We start from the raw sequence: 22,858 nt of genomic DNA, 5'->3' as shown, positions 1-22,858 counted from the left end.
AGCAGTGCATGTTCCACACTGAGACATAATTATCAAAAACCTCATCTTTTCCAGCGTCCCATTTCTTTGCTGAATTTAGAGCACCAGCACACTTCGGTTACCAAAGAGCAAGGTTTTCCTTTGCACCAATTCTGAAAACTTGCTCGCCATCTGGGTAATGGCTTTAAAGGTTATCTCACTTCCACAGCTCACATGTCTACGTCTGGGGATTAAATGCTGCAGCCACTGAGGGTTTTTGGCAGTCTTTCAGGGTTCAAATCTGCATAGGTCATCGTTTTATCATTTATTTCTTAAAACACCCTTAAAATTGATTTCACGCACCCAATTAATAAGCTCACATACTATGTAAATAAAGTTTAAAGACAGGTAGACTCAAGCATACCAAAGCCGACTGACAGTAAATCAATATTTACAGTGTAAATACTTCTGTCTACTTTTCAGCCCCTGATTGAATCCTTTCCTGCATGCTACTCTGCATGGGGCTTATATACTTCAGTGCTGAAGCTCCATGATATTAAGGCTTCCAAGGCCCTTTTGTTTTTTTATTGTAGTGACACAAAGAAGTTTTTCACTGTTGTATTTCCAACAACCATGATATCTCGGTCACTCTCACACAGGCAGCCCTGCAGGCACAGCCTACTGAGCTGTGGTCAGCATGGGGGAAAGTCCCATGCTATGGTCAGAAAGAACAACAAAAAACTCCCAAAGGGGTCATTTCAAGCACTGGTCATGAGGCTGACCCCCAGCAAATGACCAAAGTGGAATGCCAAAACGCTCAGCATACTTGTTCCCTTGTAAAATATTACATGTGTGGTTTCAGAGCAGAAATAATATGGGATGCTTACCAGCCCCATAGTTCTGCTGCAGCATCGCGGACAGGAAGGGTGAGAAAGCAACTCTTGGTCTATCTGTCTAGGGGCTATCAGCCTCCCCGCCCCAAAGCCCAAACAACATGTCAGCTGCTTTTTCCATTTCCTTTCCTGCCCGATAGCAGCCCAGTTTAGGGCTAGACTGTTTATGTGAAGTTTGCATTTTAAAAAGAAACTTAAAAGGAAAAACTAAATTTAACGTTGTAGAGCTGCTAACATGAGAAAGGAGGGTTACTCTGAGCCAACTCCATCAGACCAGAGGTCTGTGGTGGCTGTCACTTTACCAACTGACCTCTTCTGCTGCATTCACTGGTGACGTTTATCTTTCACTCTCTTTCCAGAGTTAAAAGCTGTAAGTAACAAGGGAGCAATACCTATTGCTTACGTTCAGGATTTGCTTTCACAGCCCTAACCAGAGGCTGCCATCCTGCTGTGCAGGGGTGCAGGTATTCAGGTTTGGGACAAGACAAACATGAGCAGGTAACAGAGCACAAGACATTTCCCTTCACTGACACAAAGATCTCAGATGACTTTTCTGAGAGCAGCTCTGCTTTCACCCAGTGTCGTATCATCCACCCTTTCTCATATTCAGAGAAATCAGTGAATGTTCTTTTGATCTCTACATCCATTTTCCAGTTGCATTTGCAGTTTCCTGTTCCTACAAGAGTGATGTAGGATGACGTATAAGAATAAAAATGAAAACACCACCAAACCAAACAGCCTTTTCTACCTACCCAAGACAAGCAAAGATAAATTCTGACCATCATATATTTATTCTGGTTTGTTTCTGCAGTTGTTTACAAAGGATGTGGCGATATGCATTGGTTTGGAGTCTGACTGAAATTGATGCAGTGCACAAAACTGCACTGAGGTAGGAAGGCCCAGATTGTGAGGCAGAATAAAAGCAACACAACATCTCCCTTAGGTGAGTGGAAACATGGGCCCCTCATCGTGTGCGTCAGTTCCTCCTCAGATGCTTCAGGTTTCCTTAAATAGAAGATCTACTTAAAGATGGTAGTCTTTAACAGAGGAGCAGGCAAAAACACCTTATCTCAGGTCAAGCATTGATTTCAGCTTCTATCTCACAGCCAGCGCTCAAGTTAGGCAAGTATTGCCATCCAAACATGGCCCTTCCTGCCTGCGTAGATCTGCCCTCTGTACAGACTGGATGCAGCCATACAGCTGCCTCATGGAGCCGTGCTTCTACATTGACAGTGTTCTCAACTAATGCACGCAGGCACCCTGAGATCAGTTACAGCCTGAGCTGTAGGTGTTGTTTTTGTATACACCAGCTTGATGTCAGCAGTACAGAGAAACCGCTTTAGATAAAATCAGATTGCAGATGAGTTTTAGTTTAACTAAGCTAATATCACTGATGTTCAGGAAGTGCCATTATCAGGCACAAAAACACGAGTCACAGCATCACACACAGAAACATGACTATTTGGCCAGTGGGTTGGGGGCTCCTCCTGTCTGCTGCCAGTGATGCCTGATGCTACAGAGCTCCAGGGGTGCAGCTCCAGGCTCCTCTTCCACAGATTCCATGGCAAGTCAGTAAGGTTCAAGCCAGGCTGAAGCATCCAGCAGCCAAACTGCCAAGAGTAGCTTCCTCAATACCAGCTAGCTGAACGAAGCTGAGCTCCATAGGATCTTTGTGCAATGGAGCAAGGAAGAGAGCAAGCTGAGGTCTGCAGTCCCAGGTGAAAGGAAACAGTCTGAAGCGCACCAACTCCAAGCCAGTGCCATCAGTGGGATAGAAATGCGGAGGGGACCTCAGCTGCAGCTCATGGCTGCTGTCAGACAAGAACACGACACGGTGAAGTGGGGTCAGTCTCCCCGTGTGCCAGATGTTGGACACAACTGTGTCAGCATTCAAAATATGAGCAGCTGTCAGTAATGCAGAGCCCTGCTACTAGAAACCACATTTAATCAACAATTTGTTACTGGTGCTGTAATGAAAATATGATTTACAGACTATTAAACTGTGGCCAGGTGGCAATCTTTATTTAGTGGTTTTACTTATTATCTGAATATTGCATACATCTCTTCACAGAGCTTATATATAGAAGTAACCAGTAACACATTAAATGGCCAACGTTTACCACACCCACTTACATCTGTGATGCATAACTGAGAGCTTCCTTGACCTGTTCTGAAGGTCACCACTCCTGTTACTGCTTCTGACTCTGTGGTGCAGGAAAAAAAAAGCTGCAGCGTTTGCAGAAATCAAGGACAGTCATGTCTGTGAGCCTCAAAGGAATTGGCACAGCGCAATGCTCACCACACAGCAGAGGAAGCACCTGTAATAATGAGTTTCAGGACAAAAAAGACCAAGATTTTAAAGTGCCTGAAGTTCAAAAGGAGGAAAAGAAAATCCTCTGCATAAATTGTAGAGTAAGAAATAATTTCTCTCCTGCAGGGTGTGCTCACAATTCAGCAATGAAAGTGCATCTCAGGCTGCAGCATGCTGCAGAATGCCCCAGGGCAGGTTGCAGAACAGCCCAGGAACAGGACACACATCCACAATGTACTGCAGCACTTTATGAGGGCACTCGATGAGCTGCAGCCACCACAGCATGAGCAGAGCCAGAGCACGAGGCGTGCTGTAAAGCAAGGAGTTCACTGCAGGATGCTGAGCAGCCAGCAGTCACATGCTGAGATGGCGCCAACTGCTTGGAAGGCCTTTGGGAAGCTGCTCTGTGTCTGTGTCTAGCATAGCGGACACCAGGCAATAAATACACCTAATTACATTACATACAACTTCATTTAAACCAAGTGTTTCTTTGCACATAGGAGACTGCATTCTCCAACAGACTTCCCGTAGCTCTGTGAATTAACTTCTTGTCCCTTTCCACAGGAACACAATGCCTCCTGGCACACCACTCATGCTGTCACATCATCAGCACAGATGACCTTTTTAGAGAGCAGACGTCATCCTATACGTACTACTGTCTGCTGGGCCAAGTGATTACCATGACGTGCATTTCCCTTTACCTTCTGCTATTTCACAGAATCATTTGAGTTGGAAGACGGCCTTAAAGGCCATCTAGCCCAGCTCCCCTGCATTCAACAGGGATACCTCTATAGCTCGATCAGGTGCCAGCCTGATCTTGAATGTCTCCAAGGATGGGGCATCCACCACCTCTCTGGGCAACATGTGCCAGTGTTTCACCACCCTCATGATAAAAAAAAAAAAATTCTTCCTTATATCCAATGACAATCTCCTCTCTTTTAGTCTGAAACCATTTCCCCTTGTTCTGTCACAACAGACTCTGCTAAAGAATCTGTCCCCTTCTTTCTTACAGCCCCCCTTTAAATACTGAAAGGCCACTCTCAGGTCTCCCTGAAGCATTCTCTTATCCAGGCTGAACAGCCACAGCTCTCTCAGCATGAAAGACTGATTTACAGAGGGGCTACCTGAAGAAATGCTTTTGCTGTTCAGAGAAAGTTGTTCGGTCCAGAAGATTTTTCAAAGTATAATGAATCCTATAGTATTTCCACACTCTGGATATGGAGGAAGAGTTAGAATCATGGAACATCCTAAGTTAGAGAGGACCACAAGGATCATTCAGTCCAACTCAAAGCAGTTGAGTTGAAGACAGTTTTCTAAAATTGCTCTCAAAATTCAGAGACTCCTTACAATGAAGTCAGTGACAAAACATTCAGAAAATGGTGTTGAACCGACCTTTCTTCTGGCATGCTTCTCACAGGAAATGCATGTAATCTGTATTTCAGCAGCGCATTACCATACTGTTTTCAGTTCCATAACTTCTTTAGCCACATTACAGTTATTACACGATCCTTTAGTTCTGAGTTTCAAAGCGGATGGAAGCTCCTCACCACACCCTTCTTCTAGACTTTGCGGCTGCCCCACTTTGTGGGATTTGCTCCTCTGCTGCACTGGGTCCAGTCGTGGTGGTGGATTTGTCATCTTTTAGTTTGATGCATCGTAAAAAGAGTCGAGTGAGTTATAAAGCGAAGACACAGCCTTAAAAAGCAAAGAAAATTCCAGTAAAAACTCTTACCATTAAAGTCTACTTAAAATGAACCTTGTATCCAAGACACAACGTATAGCGTAGCCCAAATGAAAAGAGAAGCACCCTGAAGACACATCACAGAAACGTGGAGTTATAATTTTAGAGGGAAATTACTGACACTGAACAGCAAAACCTCCCTATGTTGGGATTCAGTGCTCAGCTAACGAAGCACCAGACTCAAGGTACTCACTGAGGATACCAAAGATACGAGTTCAGGTGTAAATAAGGCTCTATGAAATCTGAAATGCAAAAACTTTTTCATGCCCTTAATCATTTAGCTCCGATATTTCTAAACAAATAATCTGCCATGTTGTTCCTTCTGGGTCAATGCTTCGTGATGCAGTAAACCACCAAACTGAAGTCGTATTCAGATGTTATTCTGGGCTATGCATTTTCATTTCCTTATTTTCCAACGTATTTTCATTTCCTAAGCACACGTAGGATTTGGGAACTTCAAGTCAGTTCTTTAGCAAAACCTGAGAATTAATGTTCTCCCTGGAACACGCACAAAGGTCTGAGCTCACAGACACACAGCAAATAAAAATAGAAAGAAGGTGAATGCTGTAGAGTGTGACAACAAAAAGCTGGCCCTTCCCTCTGGAGGCTTTCTGTTTTTGCTTTAATAAAGGATGCTCAGATCTACCTGCTCTCAGCAAGCACTGCACGCTGTAATGGCCTTTTGCACTGAAGCTGTTCCAAGCTCCTTGAGCTGAACTTGGTGTGCAAATACATGTGAACAACATCATTGCCATTTTTTATTTCTCTTACACTTCTTTCAGACAGTATTTATATTGAGATTCTCCACTTTTTGCTGCCTTTCTTTCCAGAGTCATTGAACATAACAACCTTAACAAATGAAGCCAATACTTTCCCAGTAATCTGTGTCTTTTTCCTTATTTCAGGGTGCTGGCTCTTAAGGTACTTATTTTTCATTTTTGTGCTTCAGAACTTCTTCACATGCAGTAAGATGCCGTTCTTAGAGCTGCAGTTTATCACTGCATGCTTTCAGTTCAGTACATACCCCCCAGTGCCTCATTTTGGAACTCTTTTCCTCACAGCAAGAGAAAGCTTTACCACCAACCACTTACCCATCCAGCTTCTTCTCTGGTGGATTCAGTTCTTCCATACATTTCTGCCACCTCAAGTGTCTGCTCCTCCTGACGTCCTCGTTGTGGTGCAGGAAGCTGGGCAGAACCTTAGTAGAAAAGAGTTATGGTCACCGCTTTCTTATCACCCACACTTGTACTCCACCAGAGCAAACCGCTGAAACAAAGCATGTAGAGCTCATGTCCGGCCAGTCAGCGAGAGATGCTAGTGGGGCATTCTGCTGGCAGATGATATCAGTTACCTTCTGGTTTCTCAACATCTCTTTCATGACAGAGATCTTGTCAACAGCACATGCCACAAAAACTAGTCTAAATAACCAATCAGCTTACCTCTGAGTAGACACCTACTACTTATCAGTTCTGACATAGACCTCAAGTTCCATGTCTTTGTCACCTCCAGTTATCAAAACAAAATCATACATTCATAGAATTTTTTGAGTTATTTAAAAATCATCTAGTCCAGCTTCCCTGCAATGACCAGAGATGCCTACAGCTTGACCAGGCTGCTCAGAGCCCCTTCCAGCCTGACCTTGAATGTCACCAAGGATGGGGCATCCACCACCTATCTGGGCAACATGTGGAAACATCTCCTCCCTTTTAGTTTGTAACCATTTCCCCTTGCTCTGTCACAACAGACACTGCTAAAGAGTCTGTCCCCTTCTTTCTTATAGTCCTCTTTTAGACAATGAAAGGCCTCTCTCAGGTCTCCCCAGAGCCTTCTCTTCTCCAGGCTGAACAGCCCCAGCTCCCTCAGCTGTCAGTCTTCATAGGAGAGGTGTTGCATCCCTTGGATCATTTTTGTGGTGTCTTCTGGACACACTCCAACAGGTCCATGTCTCTCCTGTACTGAGGACTCCACATCTGGATGCAGTACTCCAGGTGGGGTCTCACCAGCATAGAGTAGAGGGACAGGATCTTGACCTGCTGACCACACTACCATTGATGCAGCACAGGATACAGTTGGCTTTGTGGGCTGAGAGCACACTTTGCTTAGGGACTTCACCTGTCCTAACTGCCCCAGTCTTTTTTTTTTTTTTTTTTGATCTGGGAGTTGAATTGAATCTCATAGATGTTCCACCTATATCCCTGACAGCCCACAAGCTGAGTAAGCCTCCTATTGCCACCATAATACTCATGTTACGTAGTTACTAAACAGGCTGCCTTAGGTTCTGTCTGTATCCACCACCTGCAGATGCCTTGTTTCTACACTTGTCCTGCACCCTCCCCATGTACTGTTTTCTCTCATGATTTCTTCCATGCAAGCCAAGTATCACTAGCAGAAATAATGCAGAGTTGAATTCTAGATGCTCACTTCTTTTGTCTGCTAAAAAGTATCAGAACTGATATTTGTTTGATATTCTAGCCAGGCCAAGACTCTCAGTATCTTAAGTAATCACTCCTTCTGGAAAGATAAATAACAGAGATGAGAGGCTGTAAGATGCTCATTTGAGCTACAGCCAGTGCCTTCTGGAGCCTCCTCTCAAATTTCTCAGCTTGAGGTGCCCATTGCAGGTAAAGAGCAAGTGAGCAGAAGTTGTACCTTGGAAGTCCTCTTGGTGATGCCTCAAGTTCATCTGTTCATACAGCTCAAAATAAATATTTAGGTTAAAGATATTGTGTGCTGATGGAAATAATGTCACTCACAAGAACATGTCAACTTCCGTTTCTTCTTGTAGCAAAAATATAAGCTTCCCATTGCCACTAAGAAAGGAATGATGGGAACGATGACCCAAACTACTGATGCTTTCTTCTCCGATGTCTGAGCTTCTGCAATTACATTTTTAAAGTAAAGTTATACAAAACTGAAAGAAACAATTGAAGAACATTATTACATACGAAACGTGAATGCAGCTTCAGGAGTGAATCAATCTATTCTCCTACTCATATGCAAGGTCATCTACGCTGCATCATTCCTAATGGACACTCTCTGATGAATATTAGCATCAATCCCACTTATAGCTCATAGTTCCTACAGTAATGAAAGCTTTTCCCCCAAGTGAATCTGAACGTTTTCTACTGTACTTCTAGGCTACTGCTACTTGACCAAGAGATGGATCAGATCACTAAATTCAATTCAGAATATTTCCCCCTCCTGCTTAGAACAACACTATTTCATTCACTCTTCATTTCAAACCTCCTTTAGTGTTTTCTAAACCTTTGGTCATCTTTGTGGCTCCATTTGGGGCACCAGTTGGTCAGAAGTGTAAAACAGTGCCCCAGACTGAACTGGATGAGCAGGTGTTTCCATGCCTCAAGCAGTGGATATAACAGGTGTGTGATCATGTTAAGGTCTAGTCAGAACTGGCTACCTAGTCTTTTCTTTACAGTTCAGAGGCAGAAAAAGAGAGAAAGAGATTGGCATTTTCAGGAAGTGATGCCTGGTATCTCGAGACAGCTGCGTAACAGAAGTGAGGTACATTGCTTTCTAGGTATTACACACTCTTTCTCTGGACTTAGGTGAAGCACATCTCATCCCTGCTTCCTAATAATTTAATTGTGTTTGAGTACACATTGTATTAATGTGTATTAATTCAGAACTGGGACCTTAATTTGTTCTTGCTAAAGGTTACCATGTGACAATAATAAAGTAAGATAATATAGCCTCTAGAAATCAACTTGTCCTAAGTTCATGGACAAAAATTCTTATGAATGTAGACACCATACTCCTAGATCTTTTATATTTATCTCCCACTTTTTTTTTTTTAACGTGTTCTCGATAAAATTAAATGCATGTTACTCAAAAGTGACGTGATTATTTCATCTATTTCCACCACACAAAAGATACATTCATTATCTCACATCCACCCTCATGGATTCCTCTAAAGAAGGAATTGGGTTTGGGTCTTTTGTGAAACACACTGCTGATACATGGGTTCTCTGGATCCTAACAGTACTAATTCTTCTTAGTAAAACCCTTAGAGAAGAAAGCAAACACTTTACACCAGGATTGTTGAGGCAGGGAACTTAAGGTGATTGTCGTGAGGAGTTGTTCAGGTCCTCCTGTGTTCATCTGGCTCACTCTGAGATGTGCAGCGTTGAGGAAGGGATGTGGGAAAGGGAGGAATTGATAAGCTAAGTGGCATAAACGTACTCCTGCATTCTTACCTCGCTCTTCAACGACCAACATTGTTCCATTTCCATATACTTTTTTACAGAAAGGTATTTCAATAATTATCTCACAGTAGTAAAACCCCGTGTCGTTTGCACTGGCAGCTTCAATCACTAGGACATCCTTGGTTTCATGGGTGCCGTTGTGTACATAGATAAGATCTGATGATACAATTCTGGTGACGTTCTCTTTATTAACAAGATACCAGCTGATTCTATATCTCTTAATTGACTTTTCCCAAATACAGGATATTTCAGTGGAGTCTCCAATAGACAGGTGCATTTCTGTTGGTGTTTGGGTGACTTTTACATTACTGGGATCTGTAGCCACTGGGAGAAATACATATAGATTTAAAGAGAAAGAGGCAATTAGATCATATAACACCTCTAATATCTACAGTGATGCTATTTTAAATAATGCTAATACTGTAAAATCGTGATGACATTAATTTTAATGGCCAGTTACTACCCACTTCTTGAATATAGACACATGGTGGCTGAAGTAAACTTTTAGTCATGTGTTTCATCACTCCATCACTGGTGCATAACATGTGAAGTTTTTCTTCATACTTGTCAATATACTTATTTTTTATTTAAAATAAATGGCTTTTTTTTTGTAAGAGATGTTGAGTTTGAAGCACATTAAACACTTTGCTTTTATCTGCCAGATAAGGAATGACCGAAAGGAGTTATTCAGAATGATTCATCCATAATGAAAAAGACTTGTCAAAAAGAAAGAAAAACTCACTAGAAATTTTTGTCCCCATGTAGGAGTTCTTTTCCTGCCCTGCTTCTGTGTAGTGACAAAAAGTACAGCATTCTTGTCTCGGGTTCTGTAATTTTGTTTGAAATTTCCTTTCAAGTTATTGCTGAAAAGGTTATATCTATAGCATGACATTCACCTCCTTATTTTATTACATATTCCACTCACACCACAGTTATTTCATCAGGTTTTTGTTTGGCTTTAAGCTATGGCTGACTCGGCTGGTATTGGAGAACATCACACTTTTTACTCTTTCCTGCTTTCAATCACTTCAACACTCACTGCCCACCTGGTAGATTGTCTCCATGAAGTGCAGTACAACAGCATACAAAGCATTTTCTTCCAAAGTGAAATCACTGTGTGGGCATCAGATAATGTTTTTCTTCAATGCCAATGATTTGGTTGCTCACCACAGAAATGCCAATCCTATACAAATCTATCCCTAGACTCCTGAGAATATGGATTTCATTTGCTATGTCAAGAATTATCATCACTGTTCTTCTAGTGTGTAAACTGTTAAAGCGAGGAACTACTCAAAAGGAGTGTAAACTGTGTAATTTCCTTCCAATTCTTATCCTGCAACTCAGACTCTTTTTACACCAACATATAAGGAATGTGATGACTTGGCCTTTAACTGGCCCTTAACGTGGCATCTGATTAAGTTTTATTAGAATTACATAAAGTATGTTTAACCTTCCTTAGCTCCTTAACCATCACACCTAATGGCGCCTCTACTTTTTCCCCACAATGCAGCGCTCAACAGCACCTCCATTTCAGTGAGCCCAGCATTCGCAGCTGCTCTGTGAATTACCCAGACCCTTACTGGGTATGTATGGGAGGAACAGCAACAGCAGAGGCTCACAAAACCAGCCTGAAATTCTATCAGGAGCTTTATTATTATAACACCACGCTGGAAGCCAAATGCTTTGCACTCCCTATTGAGGATACTTCTAAGTAAGAACACAGCATATTTATTGCTGTCAGTTTGTGCAAACAGCTCTAACTTTGCATTAAGACGTAGACTAAAACAGAGTATCTGCCTACATTAAAAGCAGAGATCATTATAGGGGTAATAAACAGCTGAACAATAAGAGAGGAACTGACGCAGTGAGCAAACAACAACTTGGAAGCTGTTTGAAGAACTGATTGCTCATGTCACTTCTGCTCACTTGTTTTGTCATTTAAAATATGTTTAAAATATATTTTAAATGTCTAAGATTTGTTCCTTTACACGTTTTCCCACAACAGTCTCTCGGTAAAAATGCCTTTTGATCCTCCACGTGCTTTAATTTTGATTTCTGGATTACAGTAACACACTTCACGTTTGTCTCACGTACACACAAGTCTATCTGAGGTTGATGTGCTTTGGGCTGGATTTAAAATAAATAGAAGTCTCAAGAACTACAGGTTGCTAACGGTAAAAGAATGATAAGAGATAAGCAATACTTACCTAAGCAGCCAACACACATTGCCAAAAGGAGTTTCAGTGAAGGGGCAACCATCACGCAGTTACTGCAGCGCTCACATCAGGGTGTCTTTCCTGAAGACGAACTAAACAACAAATGAAAGCACGTCGGAGCCGCAGCCCAACTTCCTCTTCCCTCATGTGGGGAACATTCAATGAAGTGCAAACGCAGCCCAGTGTTTCTCTATGCTCTTCAGGGCACTGCAGTCATAGTTCTCTCTGCTTCAGAGCCCAGTTATGCCTTCTGAAATCACGTTTCTTCTCAGAACTTCCACCAGTTGCCTTTCCTCGCGAGCAGACAGGCATCCCTTCTGGTAAGTCACAAAGGGCTGCCTTCCAACAGCTGCAGCCCTCACTTCAAAACCTACCACTTTTGCAATCTCCCATTCAGGACCATTCTGTGAAGATGAGACTTCTCACTTCCTAAGGCTGTCAGTAGTCTTTTCCATCCAAACTGAGTAATTTTGCCCAAGCCTAAGAGGCTATGCTTGTACATGACACTGATACCAAGCACTGCTCCTACGTTTCTTTATCATGCATTTGCTTGAGGAAGATTATGAGCATGGGTTGTATGAAGTGAGCTATGGTATGTCACCAAGTTAATGGCTGCCTTGATGAAACTCATCTCCATCCAATTGTTAAAAAATAATCATCTGAAACACAGACAACTGCACTGATTTGTGGCTCCAGGCCAGAATCACTTAGATTGCCTGGTAGAGACGGAGAAGGTAAAACACATCAGCCTTATTCCCTTGACCGAAGATCTTTCAAATGCAAAAGGAGCAGGACACACAGAATCGTTCCACAAATATGCTCAGTTGTGTTACATCAAACGTTGCAGTGACAGAAATAAAAAATAAAAAAGAAATTAAAAATCTACTAGGACACGAATTAGTTAATTTAAAAGTCTTGATGTGAGCCTGTCTTATCCAGAAAATATTCTAGTGCCAACATCTGGTTGGCAGCAGCACCAGGCATGCGTCCAGAACAGCTGAGCTGCAATTTGTAATGAAGACACAGCCACATTTAGAGCCTGGAGCACTGTTCTCATCTGTCAGCAACAAAACCGTGATGCATCGGTGTGCCTGCTGCTTCTCAGCATCTGCCTTATCAGGGTTGATTCTGGTGTCACTTACACTGCCAGGTTAAACACAGAATATACCCCAACACAAGAGCAAAGGTAAATAAGTTCCTGAGACGGTAAATTCTAGGACTGCTGTAGGCTGTCCTTATCTCTGATGGTACCCAGCTGGCTAGAGCTAGTGAGAGCATAACAAATATCTTTAAATTGAAGTGAAGGAAGAGATAAATTAAATACTTGCAAATATTCTGTTGGCTCTACTAGTATTGAAATTCATGTTATCTTTGGTGCAGAATAAATGAAATGGGTATGCACACACCCAAGGGAGAACTTAGCTTCTTTTACATTTAAATATGTGTATCTGTGCACTTCGTGCTCAGGTGTGCAGCTGGCAGCTCCATACGTAGAGGCTGGGTGAAACTTTTCCAATAGTGCTGATAGCAGCTCACATTCACTCTGAAAGATGCTCTGGTTCCAATCCAAAGCATCCACTGTCAGAGATGAAATGAACTGGCACAGAAAAAGGGTTAGAAAAATGGTTTATTTTTAGCCCACGTTACTTCATTGTAGCAGTTCACAGCATAACCCCACAAACTCATCGTGGTATTACTGAGTGGGTGGAAAAAAATATGGTGAGTATTTCTCAAGCCAGCTTGCATCACACAAAACAACTATGTGGGTCAGAATGCACCCACAACAGAGAGATTCTTTTCAGCTTTCTCACTTCGGCTACAATTAACTTCACCACATTTGGACTCTCTGCACACCAAGGACTCATAAGTCTTCCTTGCCTCCAGCAAACACCGGGTGCAAAGCGTGCTGCCACCTGGGCTCTCACCTGGCTCTGTGTAACAGACCGGGTAGCATCTCACTGCCACCAGCGGAGCTTTACTTGCTTTCTGTGATATATCCACACTATCAATTTGGTCCAGCTTGGACCCAAGCAAAAAGCAGAAAACTTGGCTTGAGATCATCTCCAGGACTTTTCTCAAAACATTTATTAGCATGGAAATAAACCCCACCTGATTTGTTTTCCAACAATGAACAATAAATTACATCTGAGCAGAAAAACAGCTCCGTAGCACAACAAATAGGCCAGCTGTGCCTACCACAATTCATTTTCAAATAAATATGAGTGCAAGTCATATTTTTACCCTCGCTAGTGATTAAAGTAGTGATTTGCAATATTTGAGCTTTGAACGTCTCGTATCAGTTTCACGCCCTCTCCTTGTTTGCTCCCTTTTCTCAATACACTCCCACAGAACCCTTCCACTCTGCAATGGTTGCTCACCAATTTCCAACCAAAACTAAAAGCAAAGGTTGCTTACCATGGCACAAATGTGCTGCTTCTGCACAGGACTTTTTCCTCTGCTTACAGTTTACTCGCTCTCTTTTCCTTTATGTGCACTATCTGATGTATGGCTTGAAGTAATGTTTGAGTACAGAATGCCCCGATTTCTATTAAGTCATTATGTAGCAGTGCCATATCTCCCTTCACCATCTTGATTCATGTGAATAAAATAATGATAACTAAGTGATGGCCCCTCTACAGAGATTGGAATGCCTGCAGGCTTCCATTTGCTTGGGCTGACATTTATCAGGAAAATAACAAAACATGCAGTGACATTTTCTAGCAGGAAAGTCACACTATTACAGATCACCTTCTTGGATGCCTCTGGTGGAGTACAAGGCTCTCTCTGATAAATTATTCCTGAATGGTCAACCATTCTGAAGTAACTCCAGGTATTCTGGTGTCATCCCACGCCTGCCTGATCCCCATTGCCCCTTTTAACCAGAAAGTCAGTAGAAATTGAAAAACAAACAAAAACCCCAAACAACAGATACATCAGATGGTGATGAGGTCTTCCTGTTTATTAGTCTCCTGCAGAGAGGTTTTCCACAGGATTTCTTCTCACCTATCCTGTAAGAATCAGATCAACCTGGCATGTGGGAGAGCAGCACCCTGAATTAACAGCTGTAGGACCCAATACTGTGTGCCTACTTCTTGGGCAGGATTTGCCTCACTCACTTAGAATACAATTCAATTTGAGAATCTACCAGCATGCCTTGTTGTTATTAGCATGTGTATCAGACAACACAACCAGATCAGCCATAAAAACACGAAGTGAAGTCATACCACTGTATAACCTACACAGTATGCCCATAATAATACATGGTACCTCCAAGCAGAGATTGAAAAAAGATAATCAAAGTGACTCAGTTGAACACATTTCACTTTCTGAATACACACAAAATAAAATGAAAATAAAATGAAATCATCCTTTACTGCAGCCTGGTTACGGTGTTATACACTTTCCCTATGGGGTTAATGCTGCATGAAAACAGCTTCCGCTGCAGCAGGGCAGGTCAGATTGGTGTATGCCAAGTGTTTATAGCCAAGTGTGAAAAATAAATACGTAACAACAGTTGTCCACCTAGTAAAAAGCAGCAGTCTCTGTGGTGACTTTAAGGTGATGCAGTCGGTCAGTATATACCGGCTGTCTTCACAGAGAAGCCAACCACCAGTGCAGCTCTTCCAGCACAGCTATTTCACGACAGTCCTTTTCTCTGTTTCCTTTGTTCTGGAACAGCATCTCTGCATGGGGGGACGTATTGCTGAAAAGCCTAACTACGTCAGAACAACTATCACAGCAAAATGTATGTTTTTAGATGAATCCAGATCTGAAATTATTGATTTAAAACCCACTTGTACTTCCCTTTAAATCCCAGGTGTTTCAAGTTCTGCTGGCCAGAAATAGAGCTTCGTGCATGCTGTACACAGCACAATTCATCATTACCACTGCAGTAAGTGTTCAATGTGATTCTCATCTCAGCCACATGCATTTTCACGGTGAATAGGTAAATTTAGGGCATGTGAACAGAATGAGATTCTACAGTTTAGGCTAAGAAAAAAAATAGAAAAATGCAACAGTTCTTTTGAACACAAAAACATACCAGCTATTAGGAAAGCTGGTCGCTGTCTGTTTCCTTTAGCTGCTGCTCAATCAGATCTGCTTAGAACTTGCACTTACTGTCAGTTTCTCTCTAAACACTGCCTTTCGTAACTAACTAGAACAGAACAGAAGACTAATGGGATAGTGTGAAGCAAATCCAGTCAACTCCAAATCTTAAGAGAGATGGTTGTAATGAACTCACTGCATGGGAATACCAACACCGCATTCAACTTGAGTTCACAGCAAAGCAGAATGTTTGTCGTTGTTGCCTGAAAGACAAAGTAGCTCAAAGACGTGATAGGCATATAGAAACACAGAATGGATTTGAGCAAATTATTACTCTGTGACTGAGAAGCCATCACTAACAATAAAAACCCCAAGAAAGGACTCTTGAAACTACCACAGTAAGAAAGACAATTCAAGACTAGAGGACCAATGTGCCTTTGTCAGCATTCCCAAATGAAACATCATAAAAGCAATCACTTTAAAACCACCCGCAGGAAACATGAAATTGTTCAAACCACTGCACTGCCACACTAAGGCCATCTTTGTATTTTCAAACTGAACAAATTTCAGAAAAAAAATGAATCGTAAGCAATTAAGTAATAAAAATATACACAGGTCAACAGTTCAATTAAATTTAGAGTTTATTCCAAAATGACATTCTTTTCATTGACAGGAGCAGAATATCCTTCAAGACCATCATTTATGTTTTCAAACAAAAATGGAAAGCAATTACACATTCAGTCCTGAAACAAAGTCAGACTTTACTGATCTTGAAAATACACAAAGAAAGTCCTTATTTCCTTTGGGTGAACAGTTACAGTAAAGTCGTCTGGGATCTTTGTACTATTGGAGAATCCTGTAAGACACAACACAGAAAAATTGGTAACTTATTCAAAAAGGAGCTTTATTTATATGTACATATTATTCTATCTCAACAGATGCAATTTGTCCATTTCTTAAAAGCTATTGTTTGAGCAGGTTCTCTTCTTTTAAAGCTATAGGTAGCATGAGATTTATGGTGCACTCTCATTCTTAATGTTAAGATACAACAATCTATCTACTATTCATATACTGACTCATACCAGAAAATGTGGGTGATTTCTGTCATGCGTTTTAGTTCGTCATGAGTAAAAAACAAGCAAGTTCCTAACTGCAGGTCAAGCAGAACTTGAAACTCACAGCTTGCCCAGACCAAGATATCTGCAAGCATTTTACAAGGCACATAATATGGTTGTGAGAGTAAGGACAATGTCCGAGCAACTGGAATGGGAAATGAAATGAGGTCACCTACAGCACTTGAGTGCGAGCCCTAACTGGAATCCTATCCACACAGACCTTTAAGCTGATTACAGTGGGGGATTTTTTTTAACTCCAGCTGTCTATTTTTCTAGAGCACAAGGTTAAGCTCAGATTAACACAACTCATTACCATACAACAAAATTCATGAAGTGTGACTTCATAGAGTAGCCACTTGAATCTGGACAAAGATAGAAACCTGAAATCTTTTTTGAGTTTAACACTTCTGGGTGAAATAAGCCATAAGAGAAATACTGCAGTCTAGTTCTTGCTAATTTCTACTGTTGGCAGACTATGCTAGATACTAGGTATGTGCTATAGATGAACAATACATTTTTCATCTTGCACATACAGAAATATGTTTAATCAGAGAACTCATAGAGCTTCAACTGTCAACAGGAATAAAGACACCAACTGCCCTGTTCCACCTACCTTTGCTTCGATTTTGCACAGTCTTCCACTTCCACCGCTTCAAAGTGTTCACATCCCAGGTGCCTGTGAGTGATCGCTCTTCCACTAACTTCACTGATCCCAGTTCTTTCAGCAAACTCTGCGAGTAAAGAGTCACAATTTATTGAGGCTAGCTTTACAACCACTGATCTAATACACAGATAGACCAGAGCAGAACTTTATCTAAAGCACTGACCTGCTAAGCAGAGCAGTGGAGACTGAAATCTGTGAAGTCACGCAAGACACGGACAACTACAAACTCACCTGAACTAAGAAGTGGAGGTGAGCTTCCTCTATATCGTAACAGAGTTCTAAGCCTACTAATTTTGCCATTCAAGAATTGAAACTCTTACTGAACTTTTAAGAAGAAAACAGAAAGCCCTACACCTTGTTCCACTTTGTTATTGTCATATTGTCTGCATACTGCCTCTATGACAAATTTATGTGAAGTAATAGCTTTTGTCTGAATATAAGTTTGAATATAAGTAAGACCTGCATTCCTCTGAGGCTAAAGTTACATTAGCATTTTCATATCCACCTTTTATGCAGTCTGTATCACATGGGACATTTCATTCCAGAACCAGTTCTCCTTGGAACAAAAATACCTTGAGTGGTGTTCTATCCACAAGGATTACATTTACCTTCAGATTCACCATCACAGGCTGAGACAGCACAGGATCCTCTCCAACTTCATACAGATGTCTAATTCTCAGCAGGACACGACTGAAGTCTGCATCACCTTGCTTCTGTTTACCTTTAGGAAAAAACAACATGAAACAGTTTCTTACTTATAAAATAAAAACAATTTTTTGTTGTTGTTTGGTTTTTATTTTGGTTTTAATTTTTCGTGCTTTACAATTACATTATTTGAACTTTTGTTTCATTTTTGAAGATTAGCCAGGATGCTAAGAGCAAGAAGTACCCAGTTCCTGCTGTTAACAGGACATGCCACTAACTCATACAGGAGCCATTTTACTGTTTGAGTAGAGCAATCGTTAACTGCCAACACAATTACCTGCCTTGATAGAGGGATTTAACACTTGAATAAATGCACTATTTACAGAACACAGAAAAATAGAAAGACACCCTTTTGAAAGCACCTACCCATGTGAATGGCGCGGACCTGCTCTGCATGATTAGAGCTGTATCTCCACCCTGGAATGCTCAGAGTCTGGAGATGAAGATTAGGTGGGACAGTGACAGAAAAACTGTGGGCTGATCTCTTCTGAAGTTGCCCAGGTAGCTCTGGTTTATCTCCTCCATGCAAAAGGAAACAAAGCGGACATCAAACATCCATCACGCATACATAAGCCTGGCTAGAGTACCATAAAGAGATTTTTTCGTTTTCTGCCAAGGCAGATCTAAAGCAGATGCTATGCTTTCTCATCTGAGGTCTTCTGAGATACAAAGCAGAAGGAATTTATGTCCTGGAGGACTGTATTAAAGCTTCCAATAAATTGCACTGCAGATTTCACTGCAGTCTGATGCTACTATTCCACTACCAGCCTTCAGTTTTAGTTAATAAGTCAAGTATTTTTAAAAGAATGACTCAAAAAAGGTCACTAAGGACTCAGCATCCAGGAACCTGATGTATGGTACGCTAGCTACTTTGCAGTAATTCCCCGTGTGGACATTTTGTTCTCATTACATGCTCTACAATTTTTTCTCCTCTAGAAGCAGAGATAATTACATAACAAGAGAAACATTCTTGGAAGCACTTGGAAAACATCCATATCTGAAATTAATGCAAAGTAATTAACAGTCTGTAAATCTGCCTTCAAACTCACTGTATACTAACTTCACCACACAGGAGGCTTAAAGTCTGCATTTACAAACTTAATAGTGTAAGTCTAAGCAAAACAGATAAACTATTCAGATGCTAAAGATAGCACAGGAGATAGAACAAGTTACCTGAAAACGTTCCAAACATTACAACTGGCCTGTGCTGTAATGCTAGGCCACTTGTCCGATACAAAACACTGGTGGCAGACTTTGTTCCTAAAATAAGCCAAAACACAGGACGAACCACTGAAGAGTCATTCAAAGTAAGATTGTAATTTAGGTCCCACTGAAGATTGTTCCATAGTCTCCTGTGAAGCATCACCTGTGTCAAGAAGAAGTGTCACAAAAGTAACCAGCCACAAAGCTATCCTCTCCTAATAAAGAAAAACCCACACAACTGCATTTGTTACCTCCACTTGTCCGTTCCCTTGACTTGAGACACCATGAGCTCTTTCTGCAAGCAGCACCAGCCTTGTGGTATCATCTTCAATGTAGGCAGTCTGGACCATAGGATAATAGTTCTGAAAACACATAGTAATTCACGCTGTATTGATAGTAATCTAGATAAAAGTGATGGAGAATGAAGATAAAACATCATCTAGTTTGGATTACACCTTGGCACCTACCCGCGCTGCTGTATTATTCACATATGCCTTGAATGGTCTCTTCTGAATCTGAAATCCATTGTCATCAGTGTAGAGCAGCTGCCCAGTGTTCAAATTTGTGCTTGTTCTTAGAACTGCCTCACGATTTACTTCCAAAGGTCCAATACTGTATTCTTGCTCTATCCTATGACAAAGCAACTTCGCATCATAGCCTTCTGGTACTGAATACATCCTTGTAAATACTGCATGTGTGTAATACTGAGCAGTAACATTGCTGTAAAAACATGAAGGATTATTAATTATTATATATAATTACATTATAAAGCAGACTACTACGGTAACTCTGAACAATCTTCACCTCCCTCCCCGAGTGGTGCGACTTATCTAAAAGGAAGTGCTTCCTTAGCATTATGCTTAGCAGATGCTCGTTAGTTCTCGTCTGAAACCTTCAGAGTACAAGAACTCCACTGTGTGGAAGAGGAGCTGCACAGAACGACTCACATACATCAACAGAGGACTACACATTCAAGTGAAGTAAAGCTGTAATGGAGCTGCACCTGAAGAAGTATTGCCGTATCTCTGTCACTAAGTTTCCAGACACCACTTCCAGTCCAACCGCTTGTGATACTGGAACAGCAGAAGAATTAGGGGCAAATAAGTAGTTGTCTGAAATGGGTCCTTTTGTAACATCTCCGTTCACGTGGTACTCGAGGAACTCCTGGGTCACCTGGACAGTCTGGTTAGTCTCCCTGTGAACCGGAGAGGGAAAAACAAAACCTGTATTACCTACAAACACATTTTGTACATAACAGATGCAAAGCTGTAATGAAGTTGTGAAAATAAGAAAAATCTGTTTTCTCACACTGAGGAACTCATTTGGTAAGACTTAGGAAATGAGGACAAGAGAGAATTAAGGCACACCCTGTTAAGACATCTGTCAGTGTATAAATAAAAGGATTTTCACGCCATTTTGTACTTCCGTAAAATAGGAGCATCTTAAAACAGGAACAGTGCTTACCTTAGGTCATGTTTTGAAGGGCAAGCGAGAGCTGCTACAGGATCAACAACTAGCTGCTGCACAAAAAATGAGGAACACCTCAACTTAATAATGAATAACCAGATTAATTTGTCTGATGTTGTAGCTAAGAAAACCACTGTGGCAAAGGTTTCCATACTTAACAATGGTAACAAGAATATAGTGGCAACAGGGTAACAAAATCCACACTTGCTCAGCATACTTTGTCTCCTCCTTATGGTTAAGATACTTAGGAACCCGTTTCATGCTCTCTGCAAAGTCACATTTAAGATGCTATCTTAATCCTATCAGGCAAAAAGCACAGCTCCACTGAAACCTGGAGGAATCGGGCCAATTCACATTGGCCAAGAAAGACAAGCTGCAAACCTCACACTGATCTTGACTGTTCTTTCATTTCATTTGCTTAACTAAATTTGCCTAATTCATTTGCCTAAATGTTTACTTTCAAAATGTTTTGTAGTTTCCTGTCATAAAAGAATGACTTCCAAATACTACTAACTAGTAAGCCCTTACTTTATCTTATAAAGCTCTTAGTGTAGCCATAGCATACGTGCTGAGCTCTTTTTAATATGCACATCCATACCTCTCCTTAGCTGAAAAGTACAATGAGATTCTTCTGATATATTAATATTGTGATCTGTCATGTTCTCTTATTACTGGTTGCATGGTTCAACAAGGCAACAACATTACAGAAATAGTACGAAATTACACCCAACATAGAGTTCTCCATTCCACGGAAAATACTGACATGTGAATGGCAGTGGAAAAGAAATAATTAGGAAGAAAATTTAGTTAGGTCTTGGAATTAAGGCACACAATATAGGACTTGGATTTACTTTTACAAAATGGTTTTACAGAATCTGAAACACAAAGAGCAAGCAATCTCACCTGTTCGTAATGCTGTGCATCAGATTAGTGTTTTGGTCAAACACAATCTCGTAGCAATTGCTGGCCACAGGAAGCAGTTTTTGACTTTGCTGAACTGAACGCATCATGTCTTTTCGCTTGTATTTAATTGATCTTCCAATAAATGCAGACTGTTTATCATTAGAGGGCTTAACATTGTATTTTTTGTAAGTCAGACCACTTACTTCTACTAGAATATACAGATCATAGATAGAATGGGACTCCGCTGAACTTTGAATCTGTAAGTTAACATATACAACATTGCTCCGTTATAGAAAATGAATTAGCAAGGCAACTGTCCTTGTGTGTTGTAAGCTCTAAACTACAGAAATTAACTAATACTACAAAAATATAGTTCTATACATGCTAGTCTTATGCTTCTTAATTATAATGTAGATCCATGCTCCTTTTAATTAGGAGTTTAGTGACCTCAGATTAAGCCTAGCCATGCTAGCAAAGGGAAGGTTGCTAAGCACTTAGCAACGTTGTATACTTTGTTGTGAACATAGCATTAAAGATCTTAACATCACATAGCAAAAGGTAATGATCAGAAATATTTATAACTAAAACTAATCAGTTAAATGACAGAAGAGGCTGAAACATAAAGGAAGTGATTAGTGAGAATATGAGAAAATGGGTGGCAAGAGGAAGAAGCGACTAGGTATACCCTCACCTTAAGCAAGGGACAAGGAGAAGTGAAATCTTGTGGCATATTTTTGTATAAAGAGAACACCAGTGTTATTAAGTACCAAAATATCTTAATTTTTTTTTTATTCAATTACATATATTCTTCCTATTACTGTTATGTAATTTATTATTACTTCCTATTTGGGGAAAGAAAATGAATTACACAAATACTGTACAGATTACATAGTCAGAGAGCTTAACTGCCATTAAACAGAAGTTAAAGCAAGCTGTCTAAACCTTCACACTTTGTACTGGCACACATTCACTTGTACTGCAGACCTCCTATCCTTGGTACCAAAAGGGCCTAATCCTATTTTGTCCCTTTATTATGCAACTCATGCACGTGGTACCAAAGGTAGCAGAGTTTTTGCCAACCCCCACTTCCTCTCAACCATATACTTAGATCAAGGCTCTCAGCTAAAGATTTCTCTCCCGAGGGGAAGGAATGTGCGATATAAATGTACATTGAAATGATCCTGAACTAACTGCACATTACTTATAAATGGATTTCATTTTCATTTAAGTGACTATCCATGTGCACATGGGGGCAACTTCTAGCAAAAAAAAAGACTACGCAACAACTCTGGAACAGAGAACTTTTAAGTAAAAAACAACAGCTTGGCCTGAGGGCATTCTATATCCTGAAATAAAAGCTTTAAAAACATTTCAGTCTCCTGCTTTTATCTTACAAAGCTAAAATACTTCAG

At 40.9% G+C, this 22,858-nt stretch overlaps 1 protein-coding gene and 1 long non-coding RNA gene across 11 annotated transcripts in view; one reads left to right on the top strand and one right to left on the bottom strand.

Moving 5' to 3' along the window:
• Positions 1–21,608, top strand: part of LOC107053298 — a 60,135-nt gene extending 38,527 nt beyond the window's left edge. Inside the window, exons 5-7 of one of the 4 annotated variants that reach the window (XR_003074852.3) lie at positions 1,663–1,794; positions 15,160–15,234; positions 17,085–21,608. This is a non-coding gene — a long non-coding RNA (uncharacterized LOC107053298). Of the gene's footprint in view, positions 1–1,662 lie in introns of all 4 variants that reach the window. The other 3 variants (XR_003074851.3, XR_005859325.2, XR_001466435.4) reach the window with 3 other exon arrangements.
• Positions 16,013–22,858, bottom strand: part of MAN2B2 (mannosidase alpha class 2B member 2) — a 29,968-nt gene continuing 23,122 nt past the window's right edge. For all 7 annotated transcript variants that reach the window (XM_046940670.1, XM_046940672.1, XM_046940668.1 and 4 more), the window contains 9 exons: positions 21,447–21,703; positions 20,080–20,271; positions 19,544–19,796; positions 19,328–19,438; positions 19,047–19,239; positions 18,240–18,392; positions 17,777–17,889; positions 17,118–17,235; positions 16,013–16,245 (listed from right to left, as the gene is read on the bottom strand). In XM_046940670.1, coding sequence (XP_046796626.1) covers positions 16,151–16,245; positions 17,118–17,235; positions 17,777–17,889; positions 18,240–18,392; positions 19,047–19,239; positions 19,328–19,438; positions 19,544–19,796; positions 20,080–20,271; positions 21,447–21,703 — 1,485 coding nt within the window. In that variant the 3' untranslated portion in view covers positions 16,013–16,150. The remainder of the gene's footprint in view (positions 16,246–17,117; positions 17,236–17,776; positions 17,890–18,239; positions 18,393–19,046; positions 19,240–19,327; positions 19,439–19,543; positions 19,797–20,079; positions 20,272–21,446; positions 21,704–22,858) is intronic.

This window comes from Gallus gallus, chromosome 4, assembly GCF_016699485.2.
Source record: "Gallus gallus isolate bGalGal1 chromosome 4, bGalGal1.mat.broiler.GRCg7b, whole genome shotgun sequence".
Classification (NCBI taxonomy): domain Eukaryota; kingdom Metazoa; phylum Chordata; class Aves; order Galliformes; family Phasianidae; genus Gallus; species Gallus gallus.
The sequence above is the reverse complement of the archived record's forward strand: the minus strand, read 5'-3'. Positions and strand labels throughout refer to the sequence as shown.